The sequence below is a fragment of the Chiloscyllium punctatum genome, chromosome 5, assembly GCF_047496795.1.
Source record: "Chiloscyllium punctatum isolate Juve2018m chromosome 5, sChiPun1.3, whole genome shotgun sequence".
NCBI classification, from domain to species: Eukaryota; Metazoa; Chordata; class Chondrichthyes; order Orectolobiformes; family Hemiscylliidae; genus Chiloscyllium; species Chiloscyllium punctatum.
Window position 1 is genome coordinate 98834807 of NC_092743.1, and position 19164 is coordinate 98853970.

At 39.9% G+C, this 19164-nt stretch overlaps 1 protein-coding gene across 3 annotated transcripts in view; it reads right to left on the reverse strand.

The window, feature by feature from the left end:
• Positions 1-19164, reverse strand: part of nfatc1 (nuclear factor of activated T cells 1) — a 283786-nt gene that overhangs the window by 112154 nt on the left and 152468 nt on the right. For all 3 annotated transcript variants that reach the window (XM_072570842.1, XM_072570841.1, XM_072570840.1), the window contains one exon: positions 2861-3553. In XM_072570842.1, coding sequence (XP_072426943.1) covers positions 2861-3553 — 693 coding nt within the window. The remainder of the gene's footprint in view (positions 1-2860; positions 3554-19164) is intronic.

The following is a 19164-nucleotide window of genomic DNA, read 5'->3' on the forward strand; positions in this document are numbered from 1 at the left end:
GTGAAAGATGGGGCGCTGGCCAGGAGAACAGAGAATAACAGTCAAGTCTGGAGTTAACTGCATTTCAGGAACATTTTCAGGCAGAGTAGGTGCAGATGATTTTAAAGAGGTGCAAATCAGCAGTTTTATGTGACAGCGTGAATAGGAACAGTGTAATGCCACCTCAGATGGTTGCAAGGGAAGGAATAGCATTGGTTATGAGGGAACAGATTTTGAGGTAGAGACTGAAGACAACATAATTGGAGGAAACTTCTGCTCATAAAGTACTGGATGACAGCAGGGGGACAAAAAAGAGACAGCATGATGAAGATTGTGGCAAGGTTGGACTGGGCATCACCTATATATACATAGAATGTGACATGTTTTCAGATGATGCTGTTGGGAGGCAGCATGTAGGTGAGTAAATGTTCATCAGTTGGATGAGCCAGATACTTGGAATGCAAAGCTCCATAATACACACCAAGTCCTGTAATGGAAAAATGGCAAGCCATTTGTTGAGAGATTAAGCGTACCTCACAGGGACCTGTACAGAAGTAATTTCTAGAAACTGACATTGTCTGGGATGAGGTACAGTCGCCAGACAAAAGCAGGATGGAGTGAATGTGGCTAAATTCACTCTAGATTCTGGATTAGTGGTGCTGGAAAAGCACAGCAGTTCAGGCAGCATCCTAGGAACAGTAAAATCGATGTTTCGGGCAAAAGCCCTTCACCTGTATTCCTGATGAAGGGCTTTTGCCCGAAATGTCAATTTTACTGCTCCTTGGATGCTGCCTGCACTGCTGTGCTTTTCCAGCACCACTAATCCAGAATCTGGTTTCCAGCATCTGCAGTCATTGTTTTTACCTAAATTCACTCTAGGCCTCAAATTCTCAATCTGCTCACCACCACCTCCACAGGGTCCTGGCACTAAGTGGCCTTATAGGTTGGACTCCTACAAGATGGTCAAGGGCCCAATGTGCTTTTCAGGTCCAAACTGGCAGAGTCTCCTTTTATGGCTGGGGGGGGGGGGGGGGGGGAGGTTGTATGTTGTTTCAGAAGCAGCATAGCTTGGCTTTCAGAACAAATTTTGAGAGGTGAGGAGGAGCAGCACAAGTCCCTGCAAATCATGCCAATCCCTCTCTCCACCCACCCATCCCAGCTCAACTGCCAATACCAATAAGTCTTGGCTCAACTCACATCCTCACTAGTAAGGTGCAAATGAGGTTAAACCACCAAGATATTCCTCTGTCTGACATTGCTATCCCATAAACAGAGTGAGCCCCATGAGGACAGCCCAGCAATTGGGATAATTGCACGAACATTTGGCTAGGTAAAAAGCTCTGGAAAGATGAGATCAACACACAGATCAGGTTCTTGCAATGCTACTCACGCTAATAATATTTGCTATTCAAAATAAATAATTTAAACAATGAAAGTTTTAACTTAATATTTTATTATGGATCTCTGGTCTAGCTTGAATAATCAATATAATTATAAATAAAAAAGCTATTTCATAATCAAAACCTCACCCCATTTCCCTCCAACAACAAACCCTCGCCACCTTCTCCTGCAGACAATCTAATTTAGGCTTTTATTTTATGGAATAAATAGATTTTCTGCACATTGGTTATAAATGGATGGAAATCTAATCTAATTTTCAAAAGGCAAATTCTGCTTATTACTTATCAAATATGATTTGTCATCCTACTAATTCCTCTCTGATTGAAATTGGGAGGGATATTCATCCGAATCTCTGCAATAAATACACAGTATGCTTTTTCTAAAGTAACTGAAGGTTGCATTGATGTCATCAATCAAATGGTCAGCAAAATATCCTGATTGTTGGAACAGCACAACAAATCAGAAATTTAACTCTTCAAAATAACAAAAGAAGCTTTCGATTTCAATAATGACAATATTGTTGTTCTGTGCAAATTCAAGCTATTTCATGAAGTATAAAACCAGATTGTAATACCTTTCTCGACTATAGTATTTTTTTCCAAATGTAGTATTACAGATGTTGGCTTCTTTCCATCTAACTTCAATGCCCTACCAGTATCTCTGAGTGTTCAAATATTTAATTACCTAACTCTTTACCATATAAACAATGTTACTGTACTATCGTCCAGGACAAATTCCAGTCTGAGGTGCCCACCAATTGTTGTCTTAGGTTTACCAGCCAGCTTCGTATGCATCCCACTCCAGTGTTTATTGGGGTATCATCAAGTCTGTGGAGGAGAGACAACTATCTCCTGCATGTGATGACACCAAGAATGGACCTAGAAAGCATTTTTTACACCTGATATTCCAATATCATCTCCCATCCATGCACTAACTCATCAGCTCATCATGAAAGGGTCCATGTGATTTAGCAGTCACACAACAACCAAGGAATATACATGAGGAAAACACATCCAGATGTTTTCAATAAATTGCTACATAGATGTTTCAGGAACCTTGTTTGGATCAGTAATATGAAGAATCAGTTTAAGCATGTTACAGATATTACTGTCGTCCAACTGGTTTTCTTCCTATCTCGACTGCTGGTGACGCATACTTTTTACATTTTAATCACTTTCAAAGTGAAAGAGTATGTCAAAATAATCCATTAAACAAAGTAACTGTATAAACTTAATAACAATAATATTTTTCTACTGCCAACCACATAGTCTTGACTGACATGTCCACCAATTGTCACCTCAAGTTCATCAGTGGACATGACATAACCCCTTCTTCAGTGTACTCGAGCACAGACAAGTTTATGGAAGAGACCATTACCCCAGGCATTTATTAACTCCTGTAATAAATATAATGAATCAAGACAATTTTCAAATTTAAACTGCAATTTGGCATAAAAACATTGCAATAATAACGCACTTACCATCATCAAGATACAACTGATCCAGTTCTTGAGGCTCCTGCTTCACTGTAATTTGCAAGGGAGTCAAATCCTGACTGTTTTCCTGGTGCACTGGCAACATCATTGATTGGCTAGATTGAGATCCATTTCGTGGAGGCTTCGGAGCTTGCTGCTGTTGACCCATGGCTGCTGAGTTAGTGGGGCTGAAGGGCTGCACATAAGCAGCCTCAGGGGAAGCAGACGGGCCTTGTGGAGAAAGATTGTTGGGGTACAGAGTTTGCTGGAAACCATGGGAACAGCTGCTGTTCAAATGCTGACTCATCTGGGGCTGCATCATAACGTGTGCTGAGTGAGTGGGTGAACTTGGATGCACAACAACAGATCTATGCACTTCTTGGATAGTGGGCACTGTTGCTCCAGACTGCTGGTGACTGAGCTGAGCACTGGTAGGGCTGCTGACACATTTGGTATAAGAGATGGGTGTAATTTCATGCTGTTTGTGACCTGAAGTAGGGGAAGACGACAACCCAGTGCTTCGCTGCTGACAAGAGGGAAAACTACTTACAAGGCAAGAACCAGGATCCGGTGTCATTTCAGGTGTCATGACCTGTTGGGAGTAGTAAGATTGGGACACTGGGTTCATCCCTTGATTAAGCGATCCATAGACCAAGGCAGGTTCGTAGTCATCGGTGGGTTCTGTTTTTATAACAGGAACTGGGGGAGAGAGAAAAAAAACAAGACGATAGATATTCAAGTGTGTGTGTGGGTCTGTGGCTGGGATACTCTGCAAAATAAACATGATTCTCAATCAGTCTCTGTATGTCAGTAGCCTCAGTCTCCCACCCAATAAAAATGGATGAGTCATGTGTGCAAGAGAGTCACAGCTGTTTCTCATATTGAAAACACTATTTTTTTTGGAATCGCCTTCACCCACAAAAGTACTGTATAAACACATTTTTTACAGGCCTGCATTATAGCAAAGGCCTAAAGCCCAAAGCTTCCACACGATAACCTTTGTTATTTGTATCGAGAACTTTTCAATATGAACATTGAAAGAAAAGTTATAACAAATTCACTAACATCAACTGGTAAAGATCACTGAATAATTTGTTCAGATTCATTTGTGCACCACTAGTACGACCAAGTTGGAAGTAGTGAATGACAATATTAATTATTATAACTGGAGCCTGAAATCTAATCATTTAGACCTTTTCTAATTCTATAATTTTCCTCTTACTTTCCCCCCTATTTTTTTTTCTTAACAGCCATTAGGTCAGCTTACATTCCTTAGTGAGGGCTTGTTGTCAGCAGCATTCACTGATTGGACAGTGGAGAGATTAGTTACAAATAAAATTTGCATTAGCTTGGAAAGTTGGCTCAGTTCAGATTCAGAACTTGCTATTACAGTGAGATCAGAAGAAGTGCTGATATGAAAGCAAGATAAATAAAATTCCCAATAAAGATGGAGACATCAGCCACACAAATATCGCATTTAATGGCAACAATGAACTTAAAGGATGTGCAACAACTTAGGAACTGATATAACAAATCTAGTTTACTCTTCAACTCCATTTTTACTTAAAAGCAACTCTGACATTTTGAAAGGCCCAATTATTGTATATCTTCAGGTTTTCCTGAATTTACAATCAATAAATCTTTGGATTAAGACAGAAGTGAAGAATATGGTTTTGCATTTTTAATGTTTACTGCCTCAACATGGCATCCATTTTTTGCATTTATTAAATAATGCCATAGGCTTTACCAATCTTCCCTCCTATCCTTTGTATTGGCATTACCATTTCCCTCAATATTTCCCTCAATCACAGTTATGATTGGCTTATTCTGTTAATAAAGCAGCCCTTGTTAAGTTGCAGCACAACCTGGTTGTCACTACTGCTTGGGTTAGTAGGTGAGATCTGACATTTGCTTCTCCAAAAGTAAAACCCCAAATACCTCTCCTGACAACCTTCAACAACATCAACTTTGCAGAGGCCTTCATAATCAATGGTCACCAATAACCAGAATATTGACTGCATCAACCAAAACAAGGCTATTGTTCATACAGCAGGACAGAGGTGTTTGTAATGCTTATCTCACCTCCTGACTCCATACATCCATTGAACGTTCTGTTGGTGTCAAGATGGGAAACTTAGCACTCAACAAAGTGGATACAGCCATAACATTTACAAAGTTCATTACATCCAAGGTGAAGCAGTCCTTTTGATCAGTGCTCTTGTTAAGAAACTTGGAGAGCACCCCGTTCACCTCTGATCCACTGTGACTAGAGGTAGATACTATCTACAGAATATATTCTAACATTTCACCAAGCTTTCTTTGAACTAATCTCTTATTTTACTGAGAAGGCCAAATTCAGCAATATCATGCTCAGAATACCACCAGCTCTATATCCATACCAGCTTAATTTGATCAAATGTTACTATTCCTTACTTAACAGTGGCTCAAAATCCTACTATTCCTTGCCCATCCTCCACTGGACGATAACTCCTGCCACAAGGTTTGACCAAGGTAGTGTCCACGTTCTCAATGTTTATCTTTCAAACAATATCATAAAATGTTGCACATCGTAGTATATACATTTGGCCCAAACATTTTTCAACTCCAGAAATATGCTGTTTGCACACAACTATAAGTCAACCACATGTTTCGGCCGTTTTATGTCATATTCACATTAGTAGTCAGTCTCAACTTTTCACCTCAAAAATGCATGCTTCATGATTAATACCTGATAAAGACAGGGGCAGGGACAGAATCATGTGCCCTGGTTCTACCACCGATCCTGGACCCCAACCCCAGGCCCTGACCTGAGCAAAGTGGCCTCATCCAGCCTGAGCTCAGCAGCCTCCTGGAACCTTAGTTATTGGGCCTTAATGTACCCCCACACACTATCCCAGACTCCGGGTGCAAAAGATTAAATAAGCATCAAACTGTGTTGCAAAGATGCACAGGAGTTTGATATGCCCATACATATCAAATAAGATTATCCAAACCAGTTGTTCGCTTTTATGCTTGGTATATAAATCAACATCACTCTTTGAGGGATTATCGAGCTTCAAGAATCAAGTTATCTGTGAAAATTTATCTAGTCAGTATCTCATTGCTGTTTGTGGGAGCTTGCTGTCACTGTAGCTCCTACATTACAATAGTGCATACACTTCAAAATGTACTCCATTTTATGGAAAACACTTTGAGGTACCTGAAGGTGTTGCAGAATGCTATATAAATGTAAATAAAAAGGATGAGCAATGAAAGCAACCACATGACACCCACACAACAAAGAGTATTCACATGGAAAACCTGTTTTTCCATCATGCATCATACATCTTTTCCAAAGTCTGATAAGTAGGATTCTAAAATCAGAATTGGAAATGTCTTTTGGAAACATTTTCTCCTTTAAAATAGTACCAACTTACTTGTTGCAGAGTAGAATGTAGTTAGTAAATGTCCACAAAGCGATCACACAGTCGCAGCTAAAATTTGAATCCAGTGTGCATCTAGTATACCGATCCCTGAAATTTAATTAATCTTTGAATGTTTGAATAGATCAGCAATTCCCTGCAAATTAGATAAACCTATGAATTCATGACATGTTCTCTTTAGCATGAAATTCCATATGGATCATTAAAGGTGAGGATTTACAGCTGAAATGTAAATATTACATTGAAAAAACATCTGTACAACCACAACTTCTAAAAATATCACACCACAAAGTGTGACACTTCAGAAGCATCACCTCAAAAGTGTCACGAATTTGAAAGGCTCAAATTAACCATTATCTGTTAAGCTGCCAATCAAATAGTTGATTACCCAATTGTGAATGGATCAAAGGCAGGAGTGTTCACTCAGCAGATCAGACAAAAGACCTAATGAGGAAAGAGTAACCAGCATTAAATGGGCAATCAAACTGCTTAGGATTCTCTTTCAAAGTTATCATTCACAAGTCAACAAGTACCATGAAACTGAAGAAACACATTTGTTAGAAAGAAAACGAATGGAAACATGGAACGGTACAGCAGAAAAGAAAAGCATTAAGCACAGGAGAGCTGTCCAACTCAACCCACTCCCTTGTTCTCACCCCCATGACCCTGTAAAAGTTTCCTTTCTAACATTTGTCAAATTCCCTTTTGATTAATAATCAATCTGCTTCAAACACTCTTTAAGGCAGTGATTTCCCAGGTCACAACTTATTGAATAAAAACTTCTCTCTCTCTTCTGGCTTCCTTCACTTATTCTAAGTCAGTGTCCTTTAGTATCAAGTTTTTTACCATTGTAAGCACTTTCAACTTAGTTATGATGAGGAGATGCCAGAGTTGGACTCAGCGGACAAGGTCAAAAATCAGACAGCACCAGTCTATAGTCGAACAGGTTTATTTGCAACTTAATTCCTTTCACATAACTCTTCTAGATCTGAACAATTCAACTGAATCTCTCTTTTGCCTTTTCTGCTCTAAGGAGACAATCACAGTCTCGCCACAGAATCAAAATGGTTACCATTCAAGTAAATCTCCTCACTACACTCTCTAAAGCCTTTAAATTCCATTTCAAAGTGTGGTTACTTCCAAAATATGGGATACAATACTTCAGGTGGGATCTAACCAGTGTTTGGTAACTTCATAACTTCCTTGTTTTTATACTGTATGTTGCTATTTATAAAATCGTGAATCCTATATGCCTTTGTTCAAATGGAGGGATATGGGCTGGGTGCTGGCAGGTGGGACTAGATTGGGTTGGGATATCTGGTCGGCATGACGGATTGGACCGAAGGGTTTGTTTCCGTGCTGTACATCTCTATGATTCTAATTGTCTACATGCATGTCCAGACCTTTCTGATCATGCACCTCCTTTAAAATTGCACCAATTCACTTATATTTCTTCTATTCAATCTTCCCACTAAAAGCAATCACCTCAACCTCCCTTGTATTACATTTCATCTGGCATGTTGTCCACCCATGTCATCAGTCTATCTTTGCTCTCCTAAAGTCTGTCACTATTTTTCCCCTCATTGTTCCATGTTCGTTGCAAACTTTGAAATTATGCCCTAGTCCAGTTTATTAACATCTGTCAAAAACAACAGCAATGCCAACACCCTCACTACAGTCTAGAGACTTCCCTCCAGTCTAGGAAACAAATATTCACCACTACTCTCTGCTTTCTGTCCCTTAGCCAATTGCATATTTGCACAGCCGCTGACTACTCCTTGAATCTCAGGCTTCAATTTTGCTAATGAGTCTATTATGTGGTATTTATCAAATACCTTTTGAAAGCCAATAGATACAACATCAAAAGCACTACCCTTAGCTACTTTCTGCCATGTCATCAAAATAGTTCAATCCTGCACTCTTTTTGTGTACAAGATGAGGTATTTGTAAATTTAATATTTCAAGGGGAACATAATTTAAACAGTGTGAATTACATCACTAAACTTAATCTTAAACCTAGGGAAGGGACTGGAGAAATCTCCAAACATTTCTTTTTACTCAATGCAATCCAGTCATTATGCTTAGGAACTGATGTTCCATTAGGATCACAAATACCTTCAGTGAGATTGGTACAATCAGTATACCACATACTGCCCTTTTTCCAGCCTGTAAAAGTTACTTTCGTTCTAAACTACACAGAATCTCTCTGTTGCTGCAAAAAAAGTTTTCAAAATAAAGTTGGGAATTTTTGCAGCTTTTCTTGCTGCATTGTGGTAAAGTGCAATGCCAGGCTATGTTTAGTCTATTAGCAGGCAATGTTTAGCCTACGAATATGGATTGTGCTTGGGGGGTCATCTACTGGGACATTTTGAGTTGTAACTAATGGAGATCGTGTGGAACAGAGTTAACTACCTGTGTTTTTTTTTGGCACTGCTCTGGGAAGTTATCACAGTTTGTTTCAAAACTAACCACACCAGAGGAATCTTTTAACACTCTCAAACTCCTTCCATTCATACACTTCAACAAGACCTGTGCTACATTCAAGCTCCAACCCTTTCAACCACACAGACACAGGTGTCAGGTTTCTCCCCACAACATGAGCAACCCAGATAATAATGAATATAGATAAATAGGGACTTGATCTGGAATCATAGAATCACTACAGTGAAGAAAGAGGCTGTACCGACTCTCTGAAGAGCATTCCACCCAAAGCCAGCTCCCTACCATATCCCCGTAATCCTGCATTTCCCCTGGCTAAACCACCTAGTCTGCACATCGCTGGACACTATGGGCAATTTAGCATGGCCAATCCACCTAAACTTCACATTTTGGACTGAAAGAGGAAACTGGAGCACTTGGTAGAAACCTATGCAAGCACAGAGAGAAGATGCAAACTTCACACAGAGTCACCCAAGGCTGGAATCAAACCCAGGTCCCTGGTGCTGAGAGAGACAGCAGTGCTAACCATTGAGCCACTGTGCAACCCAATGGGTCCCCATCAGGGTCAAAGGCCAGAATAGATGGGTGTGTGTACTACCTTTACATTGGATTCCCCAGCTCCTTCCAGCCACTCCAAGACAATTTTCAAAGAGTTGGTGTGAGAAGGGTAGGCAATGGCAGGGATACCCTTCTGCATACATCGGGTAGACAATCAGGTTCTTTAAGAGCCACTTAAAAACTAACTGAAAGAAGGTGACTGGACCTCCTCAGTCAGCCTCCAGGTTCCCTCAGAGGGCTTCTTCTTGTTCAGTAGCAGTGTCCCTACCTCCGGGACTGAAGATTCCAGAGTCAAATCTCACCTATCCTAAAAGCATGTCATAACACAATCCAAGGTTGATTAGAAATATTTTATAAGGTTCTTGAGGAAGAGAGTTTCAAATCTCACCCATTCCAGAGCTGTGCCAATACATCAAAACAGGTTGATTTTCCTTCAGGCAGTTTAACTACGTGAAACATTGTGCTCAAAGCAAGCCTTGGGGCCCTTGGTTCTAGGGTTGCCTATTTACACAGGGGCATACTGAGGGAGACGTAGATGCAAGTTACAGCAGGTAAATTTCTTCACTAGCTCAATTCCTTATCTAGCTCATACTCTGCCATAACAGCCCACCTCCTTTGGCTGAACACCTGCAGTTTTAGTTCATCGATTTTTTTTTTGGCTTCTCCCTGCTCTTCCTCACAACTTCCACTTCGGGGTATTTTAAATGTTTAATTTTGGTTTCCAATGTGAGTTGTGTTCAATGTCCCAAAATTAGGAGAAAACAAATAAAACAATATTGATGCTGCACTGACTGAGTTAATAGCACATCACACTTGGAATCAGCAACAGGTCTAACTGAAATGACTCGCGTTGGAAATGTTGATATCTAACTGTATTAATCTCGTAGCTCCACTTATAGCACAAACATCTACGCCAATTCCATTTGCAGAACTTGCAAGTGCTCAGCATATAAACAGAGTCCACTGTCTTTGAACGGTGGATTTGCCCTGGTGGCTCAGCTCAGGAGCTGTCCCTGTTGCTGAGCTCGATGGCTGATGCCTTGCAACCTAAAACCTTGGTCACATTCACTGATCTGAGGTTTTCTCAGCACCGAGTGGCATCAACGATATCATTCTACAAATGGTTGTCTTTCCCAAGATAATGATCAGAAACAATCCCATCAATTCAAATTCAAGTTTATATTGTCAATTTATATGTCTTCTTCTAGCGATAAGTGCAAGGAAGGGTAAAAGAGAATCCTTTATAATCTTCCGGATTGTGTCTGAAAACCACTGAGAGATTGATGATGAATCTGATCGAATCCTGGCCCTTGAAGGAGGCTGAAAACCCAATCCATGGCAGTAGCTTCCAAGGGGAGACAATGTTATAGTGGTATAATCACTGGACTGTTAACCCAGGTAATATTCTAGGGACCAGGCTTTGAAGCCTGGCAGGGCAGACACAGAATATGAACTCAATAAAATTCTGGAATTAAGAATCTGATCGTGACCACAAACTGATTATCATAAAAACAACCCAATCTTGTCCACTAATGTCCTTTAGGGAAAGAAACTGCCATCCTTTACTTGTCTGGTCTACATGTTCACTCCAGGCCCACAGCAATGTGGTTGACTCTTAACTGCCCTCTGAGATTGGCAATAAATGTTGGCCCAGCCAGCGATGACTTTATCTTGTGATAGCCAATGACTGACCACGCCCTATTACACTGCTCCCCAAACCCTCAACCCTTAAGGTCAACTGACTGCAAAATGCCAATTTTTTTACATTAAATTTTAAATGTTTGGAGAGAAGTTGCCTCTACCTTGTAAACCTATCTTCTTGCTAACCTTCCATTGCATCTTACAGCTGCTTTCAAACTGGAATGCCAGTGATCAGACCTGCAGCCTCAAACCCTGCTCAGCATCCTTAAATTGACAATGAGACTGTCCTCCTGCCATTGGACCAGCCATCCTGAAGAAAAGCACAAGTGTTACTGTTTCCTATAAACACAATGGAGCTTGAAGGAATTGATCCTTTACACAATAATTCTTTCAGAAGAAGTCAATTGACTAAGAGATTCAGATCATACGGCAAAAAAAAGCAGCCTACAAATATACTGATGTCTTGCCCAACTTACAGACACTCAAAAATCCATCAGGTTGGCATCAGGGCTTTGTGTGAGCGCACGTTTCATGCTGAATTATGAGCATCCCAAGCAGGTGGTAGGCCTTGTGCATTTGGATGTGTGTCTATTTTGAGATTTCTGTCCACAGTTAGGCAGTCTTGAATATAAAATAGGATAAGAGTCTATATCTGACCTGATCGGTGGTTGTTAAAAGGACCCTGGAGGCTGCTTATAAAAGCCAAGTGATACTTGCATTACACAAGTGCCAGGAAATGAACATCTACAATGACAGAAAATCTAACCATTTTCTTTGACATTCAAAGGCATCACCATTGCTGAAATCTCTACTGTTATGATCCCAGAGTTACAATTGATCAAAAATTTAAATGGACCAGCATGTAAATACCGTGGCTACAAGAACAGGTCAGAGACTGGGAATCCTGCAGTGACTAACTCACCCCTGACACCCCAGTACTTGTCCTTTATCTGTAAGGTGCAAGGCATCATGCCTGGATGAGTGTTGCTCCATCAATACTCTAGACACTTGACACCATCCAAGACGAAGCAGCCCAGTTAATTAGCATTCCATCTATGTTCATTATTGACCTGATGCAAATTGCAGCAGTGTGTACCATCCATAAGATCCACTGCAGCAACATCAAAGGTTTTTTAACAGCACTGTACAAATCTACAACCTGTGTTACTTAGAAGGACAAGGGCAACAATGCATGGGAAAATCATTGCAATTTCCTATCCAAGTCCTTCATAATCCTGACTTGAATCCATATCACCGTTCCCTTGTTGTCACTGGCTCAAAATCCTGAAGTTCTTTTTCTAACAGCGCTGCAGGTGTTCCTTCACCAGGTGGAGTGAAATGGTTCAGGGCAGCTGCTCACCACCACCACCTTGATGGAAATTAAAGATGAATAATAAAAACTGGTCTTGCCAGTGACGCTTACATGCAAAGAATTAATTTAAGAAGATATGTTTTAAAACTCCACCCATCTCTGGCAGAGTCCCAGTGACTACTGTCAGACATCTCTAGACGTCCCCTTACCCTCTCAATAGCTTCCACAAAACCAACATAATCAAAGATTTACATTATGGTTACTCCAGACAACACAGTAACTCAAAATGTGCATCTGCTTTCCTGGTAAATGGTTGGGACCACAGTGTGAACATCAACAGTTCTGGTCTGACTTTACACAAGACCCAATGTTGAATTTTGTATTGGCATTTCCAGTGCAGTGTTAACATTGGCTCCTGTACCCTATCAGCTTTAGGGTGGTAAAAACAGTTGGCCTGCACTGTCCAGCTCTAACCCCAAAGACATGGAAGGCCCGCTTTTGAGGATTTGAAGTTGTCATATAAAAATTCTGGGGGTGTATAAACATCAACATAAAAGACCATTTTAAAACATAGTCTAAAAATGTCATTCTGAAACATTACATTTTAAGGTCTTTTAAAACATACCCTCTTTTGTACTTTAGAAAATTCAGTTATTACAAAAAATACATTAAATTTTTTTTAAGGCAATTTGAATGAATTCATTGATATTCAGCTGAGCAATTTCATTAATACATTCTCTTAATTGGGCATTTTTGATGTTCTTTGTGATTTTTCATTGGTAATTTATATGTTATTTCTCAATATTTTGATTTGTGCATCCTATCGCTTCAGTTTTGGGTATTACTTCAAACCTGTCTGGAATGTATGAGCTTTATAAATTATTTTAGAGGATGTGGGCACCACTGATATAAAGGGATACAATGAAAACATACACACTGTTCTATGCCAGGATGAATTAAAAATCTGTACAAGAGCTGCTGCTAATTATACACTTTTACGTTGTTGTGGTTCTGTTCGCCGAGTTGGGAGTTTCTGTTGCAGACGTTTCGTCCCCTGTCTAGGTGACATCCTCAGTGCTTGGAAACCTCCTGTGAAGCGCTCCTGTAATGTTTCCTCCGGCATTTGTAGTGGTTTGTCTCTGCCGCTTCCGGTTGTCAGTTCCAGCTGTCCATTGCAGTGGTCAGTATATTGGGTCCAGGTCGATGTGCTTATTGATTGAATCTGTGGATGAGTGCCATGCCTCTAGGAATTCCCTGGAGTGTAGTCCCAGTTGAATTCAGAGAACAGCCAGGGAATTCCTAGAGGCTTGGCACTCATCCACAGATTCAATCAATAAGCACATCGACCTGGACCCAATATACCGACCACTGCAACGGACAGCTGGAACTGACAACCGGAAGCGGCAGATTCAAACCACTATAAATGCCGGAGGAAAGATCACAGAAGCGCTTCACAGGAGGGTCCCAAGCACTGAGAATGTCACCTAGACAGGGGATGAAACGTCTGCAACACAAATTCCCAGCTCAGCGAACAGAACCACAACAACGAGCACCCGAGCTACAAATCTTCTCACAAACTTTTATACACTTTTACCCTAAGCATTTTGAGCTAATTCCATTGTCTTCATAATAGTCAACAAATATTTCTCGTCTAGCCACATAAGGCAACTGCATTTGGGAAGCCAACTTGCTTTACTTGCACTTAAAACAACGGATTTAATTAAAGATACGCAACAGAGCGTCATCAAATCATTAAACTCACTCCACTTTTACTTCAGATTCATTTAAGTTTTTTTTCTTTTGCTGAGCAGTTATCTCGATTCTATGCAAACAAAAGTCAAATAAATTTTTTGGCCCAGACTTGTGAGGCTAGTGCATGATGGATTCCATTCCCATATGTTTTCCTTTAATATTAACAGTGGAATTAGTTAACATTTTCTGTGGGCTGCTGCAAGGGATGATCAATCCCCACCCTCTGCCCCCAACCCCATTTTTAATCCAGTTGAGCCATATTGTGATTTTAGAAATTGAGTTGATGCTGACTGAAGGACAAATTTTGGCACATTTAAGGTGTATTGAAGAGAGATTTTTTAAACAGTACAGCTCTTGATTCTGTCTGCAAGTGAGTCATTAAATGTCACCGTGAAACCTTGTAATAATAAAAATAGAAGATAATAAAGGCAGTACCCCACAACAATAGCATAAATACTAATTAAGAATAGGCATTAGTTATATTCTTAGTTCAAATCCTGTTCAATCTATTTCCCAGTTCCAGATTTTGTGTCTTTCTCGACACAGGACCTGGTTCCCATCATCTCCACACAACTCGAGCAGGCGACACATCAAGCAGTCCACATTCAGACAGGGATAAGATCATTGCTATAGCTGTTAGAGGTTTGGAGCCTAAACTCTGGCTCCACATTACTGTGGGAGTTGAGATGAAAAGGAGAGTATGAAATATGTAGAATAAAGGAAAAGGGAGAGAAACCAGACAAGTGATGTGGTGGTGGCGTGTTAGGGATCACTCAGGGAATCTGAGTTGCTGAGGCAACATGCACTTTTACATGTAAGCCCTAGCTTGAGCTATGGATAATGATAATAGATGTACCAATATTCTTTCCATCAGATAGATGACCAGAAATTTCTCCCACACTTATCACCTGCCAGTGGCACATATGGGAAGGATTTGCAGTTTGATACTCACCTTCCTTGGTTATCAAGTTCAGCGGTAGGACCTGACACCAAAGCTATTGGCTCAGAGGCAGGAATGCTACTCACTGCAGCCAAAGGCCATATGAAGGACATAAAAGGTAACAAACATAAAGATGAAGAAATACAGAATGAGAACCAGAAACAAAAAATGTGTGCGATTCAAGTAAGGAATGAAACTTACATAAGGAAAGACTTACAAAATTGGAGAAAGAGTGTCAGAAACAAGCCCAGACAGTAGAAGGAGTACATGTGAGACAAAGCAGCCGAATAAGAGAGTACAAAAGTAAATAAATTATGAAGGAGCAATTGGGATTAGGAATTCGAGACAAGTTATGTTGGACTCAAAATGCTAATGTTGTTTCTCTCTCTACAGATGCTGCCAGCCCTGCTGAGATTTTCCAGCATTTTCTGTTTTTAGAAATGAATTATGTCATGGAAAATCAGAATAATGTCAGTTGCATGGAGAGGGATTATATTTTCTCTAATTACTGTCAGCAAGCAAACGCACATATCAATGAGATTTAATAAAGAAACACTGAATTTCAAGATGTACGACTACTATTATTGTCAACCAATTTATACTCTATCAGTTCATAAGCACGAAGGGAAACTTGCTTGTTATTCATTAACTTGAAACATTTCTGCAAATGGGAAACTGCAGAAAATGATAAAAGATGTGAAAAATCAGTGTAAGGCCTGGCAATGTCTGAATCATGGATCTTGTGCATTATGATAACATTTACTTATCGTTTGTCTCGCTTAAAAACTGTTTAATGTAATTTTAAAAAATATTTCACAGCATCCTAATAGTTTGTAATCAAAACAGTAGAGAATGAAATATAGGCTAACTTTATACCAATTAGTCTAAAATGTTCAACTGAAGTTAACAAGACAGGCATTGACGGTTAAACAGAACTACGCCTCAGACAAAATAAACACTAATGGTCTAGAAGCAATACTATAACTTCACATAATTACCAACTAAATTGCTTTCAAATTTTAAAGTTGAGTTATAGTGACAGATTCTGAATAGGGATCAAACTTTGCTGTGTGCTTAGAAATATGAAGCTCTTGAAGCTGTTTATATTTTCCATAGATGAAATTCCTGCCAACCCGTCATGAGATCAGTACCAACGAAAGCTTTTGGAAGGTCAAAATTGTACATTAATACGTGATCTTAGTTGTTGTGAATCACCAGTTGGGCTTGAAAGGAAGATGTGGACTCATGTAATATATGTTACTCTCTCGTGCCCCAAAGTGCCCTATGGCCAGTAAATTATTTCTGAAGTGTAGTTACTGTTATTGTACAAGAAATGAGCAGCTAAATTATACGCAATAAGCTCCTCCAATAAATAATGAAATATATGATCAGATCATTTGTTTTTAGCTGGCTGCGGGAATACAGGTTGGCCAGGAAACCAGGAGAATTCTCCTCCTCCTCCTCTTCTTTGGAATAGTGCCATCCATTTGAGAGGGCAGATGGTCTCAATTTTATTTTATGGATTTTACGGAGGAGGGAATGGGACAGATTACACTCCCAGATAAAAAGTCAGTTCGCACCTTGCTGTCGTGAAGTCTGGCTGTCCTGCAGCGATCGTTTTATGTTATATAAACCAACCTGTTTGTACATGCTATGACACAACTCTGGAGCAAGGGGGACTTGAACCTGGACCTTATAGCCTGAGGCAGAGACACTATCACTGCCAGTAGATGCTCACTCCCACTGTGACGAGATGCTAGGGTAGTCTGAATTGATTCTGAATGGGATTTCCACCCCTCGGGGACAGGATTTCCCATCCTAGAAAGCTGCCAGTCAGTCTCATTGGTTGGTAAATCTGCAGTCCCACTATGGTATTGAAAGCCATCCCTCAGGAAAAGGGAGACATGGATGTAAGGTCCTAGCAAGGCAGATGGGGTTGGGAGGTGTGTTCAAGATGCTGAGGGAAGGGTGATTGGTTGGTCCACAAAGGGCACGGAGACACCCACAAAGAGGAATTCCCTCCCCCTTCCTGTCTGCCAATAAAACATGCAATGAAAGCCGCATGCCTATTCATAATGTTTGCCTCTTCTCCTGCAGAAGCAAAATGAGGCTCTTAAGCAGTTGATTAACTGCAACTTATTATAGGCCTAACATAGGACTAAGTATAGGTGGGCTGCCTGACATGTTACACCTTCCCCACCAAATGAATAATATGGAGTACACATACCTGGTGGGCAGAAAGATAGCAGGCTGAGAACCCACTTTATTTTGGGTGCTTCCCCCCATTCATCAAATACCCCAATAGGTGGGCCACAAAAAGCACTGTAATATCTCATCTGAAAGATGCACTTTCAACAATGATGCACCTCCAAAAGTCTCAGGCTTGATTTTCATTCTCTAGTTTCTACAGTGGGGTTTGAACCCATGGGCACTTTGTTTAGAGATGAAAGAGCTGCCAACTGAGGTATGACTTGACACTTTCTGCAAATAACTCTTTTTTTCACTGATAATTAAATACTTTTCTTCAGTGATAACTGAAAAACAATTTTAAAGATGAAACATATAATTATGAAGAGACATGTTTTAGCTCCCAGTAAAGTCAAGTAAAATATCAGCAGGAAGAAATTAAATTTAAATCTTTATCAAAATACAAAAATATTCTCTATCCAATTGGATCTCCTACACCAGTCCTTCTGTTTAATACTGAGGACAGGTGTGACATGTGGCTGTTAAATGGAGTTGCGCTAAATTTGAACTGTTCCCTTAAGCCCATTGCTCAAGTATTCCCTATAGGAATACACACTATGTAGACAAGTGTGAGAAATCATTGATAACTACTGAGCTCAGTTGGATGGTCTTGTAAAGGTCTGTCCCAGGTCAATGAGATCCCATGATAAATGGCTGGCTTTCATTTACTTAAGAATGATCTATAACAAAACATGGAACTTTGAACATGGTATTTGTTCAACATGTACACCCAATGGTGCTTTAAGTTAAAATACCACAGGAAACATTCTCAACTGTCTTATTTAAAGGTGTGTTATGATGTCCCTCTGCTAATACCTTCTGTTTGGAAAAATAACTCCAAATGGTGCAAATTTTATACTAACCCATTAATATATTTTTATAAATATTCACTGTTCTTCCATCATTAAATTGCTGCCATAGTTTAGAAAAATGAAAGGTATTGTCATTGAATGGTAGCATATTCTTAGAAGTCTTCTCTGTCTGGTTATTCAACGATTACATCCAATAATGAAATTGATAGATGTCTGGAAACTAAAGGAATCAGGAGGTCTGGGAAATAGAGCTGGAAAGTGAAATTGAGGTGAGGATAGCTGTGATCTTACAAAATAATGGCACAGGCTAGAAGGGTTATCTGTCCTTCTGGTCTGATTTCTTATGTTTTTATGCTTATCTGTGTTAATGAATGCAAGTAATTTTGTTGGTGAAGAAGCAACTGTTAAAGTCTGGTCTCTCTGATCTTATGCATCAATCATTTATCCTGGTGCATTGAATATACAGACTAGCTTTGAATCAAGACTTTTCTTTATTACGTAATGTATATAATATATATCCTAATGTGATTCACAACTACATTAAAATGGCATCAATTCTGACTTTTATTAATAACATCATGGCTTCTCTGTGCCTGCAGCTGAAATAGCTCAGCTTTTCTTGTACTCAGACAATTTATGAGTCTTTAAATGAATCTTGACACAATGAATTTTCATTTCTGTGCTGAAGAATTTAAAGCTATTCTATCTCATAACACATACTGTTAAAATGGTGATATAATTGAAGAAAATTTTGTCAGCTTTTGTCATTTTGTTTTGGTTTGCATTTTTTTTGTAAATAACTGTTCTGCTTAAATATCAATTGGTGACACTTTCATGGTCAATCTTTTGCAGTATGTACAACAATATAGCATGTTCTGCTTTCATCTCATCTAGCAAGATCAAAGCTCCCTCTGGTGTCAGGACCAGCTTGTGTTTATAGTGGCATGACCCCACAAACTGAAACCCATACACCCAAACTGTTTAGAAAAGTGGCTTGACTGAAGGAATACCCTCAAGGTGAGACTGGAATGAACACTGCAAACAACTTGCAAGGCAAACGGGGTCCATAACAATGGCTGTTACAGCATTGTAGCTGTCATGCATCTGAGCTAGAGGGTTCAAGTCCCACTCCACAGCTTTGAGCGTAAAGCTCTTGCTTGATCCTGCAAGGCAGGAAGGACGGAGTG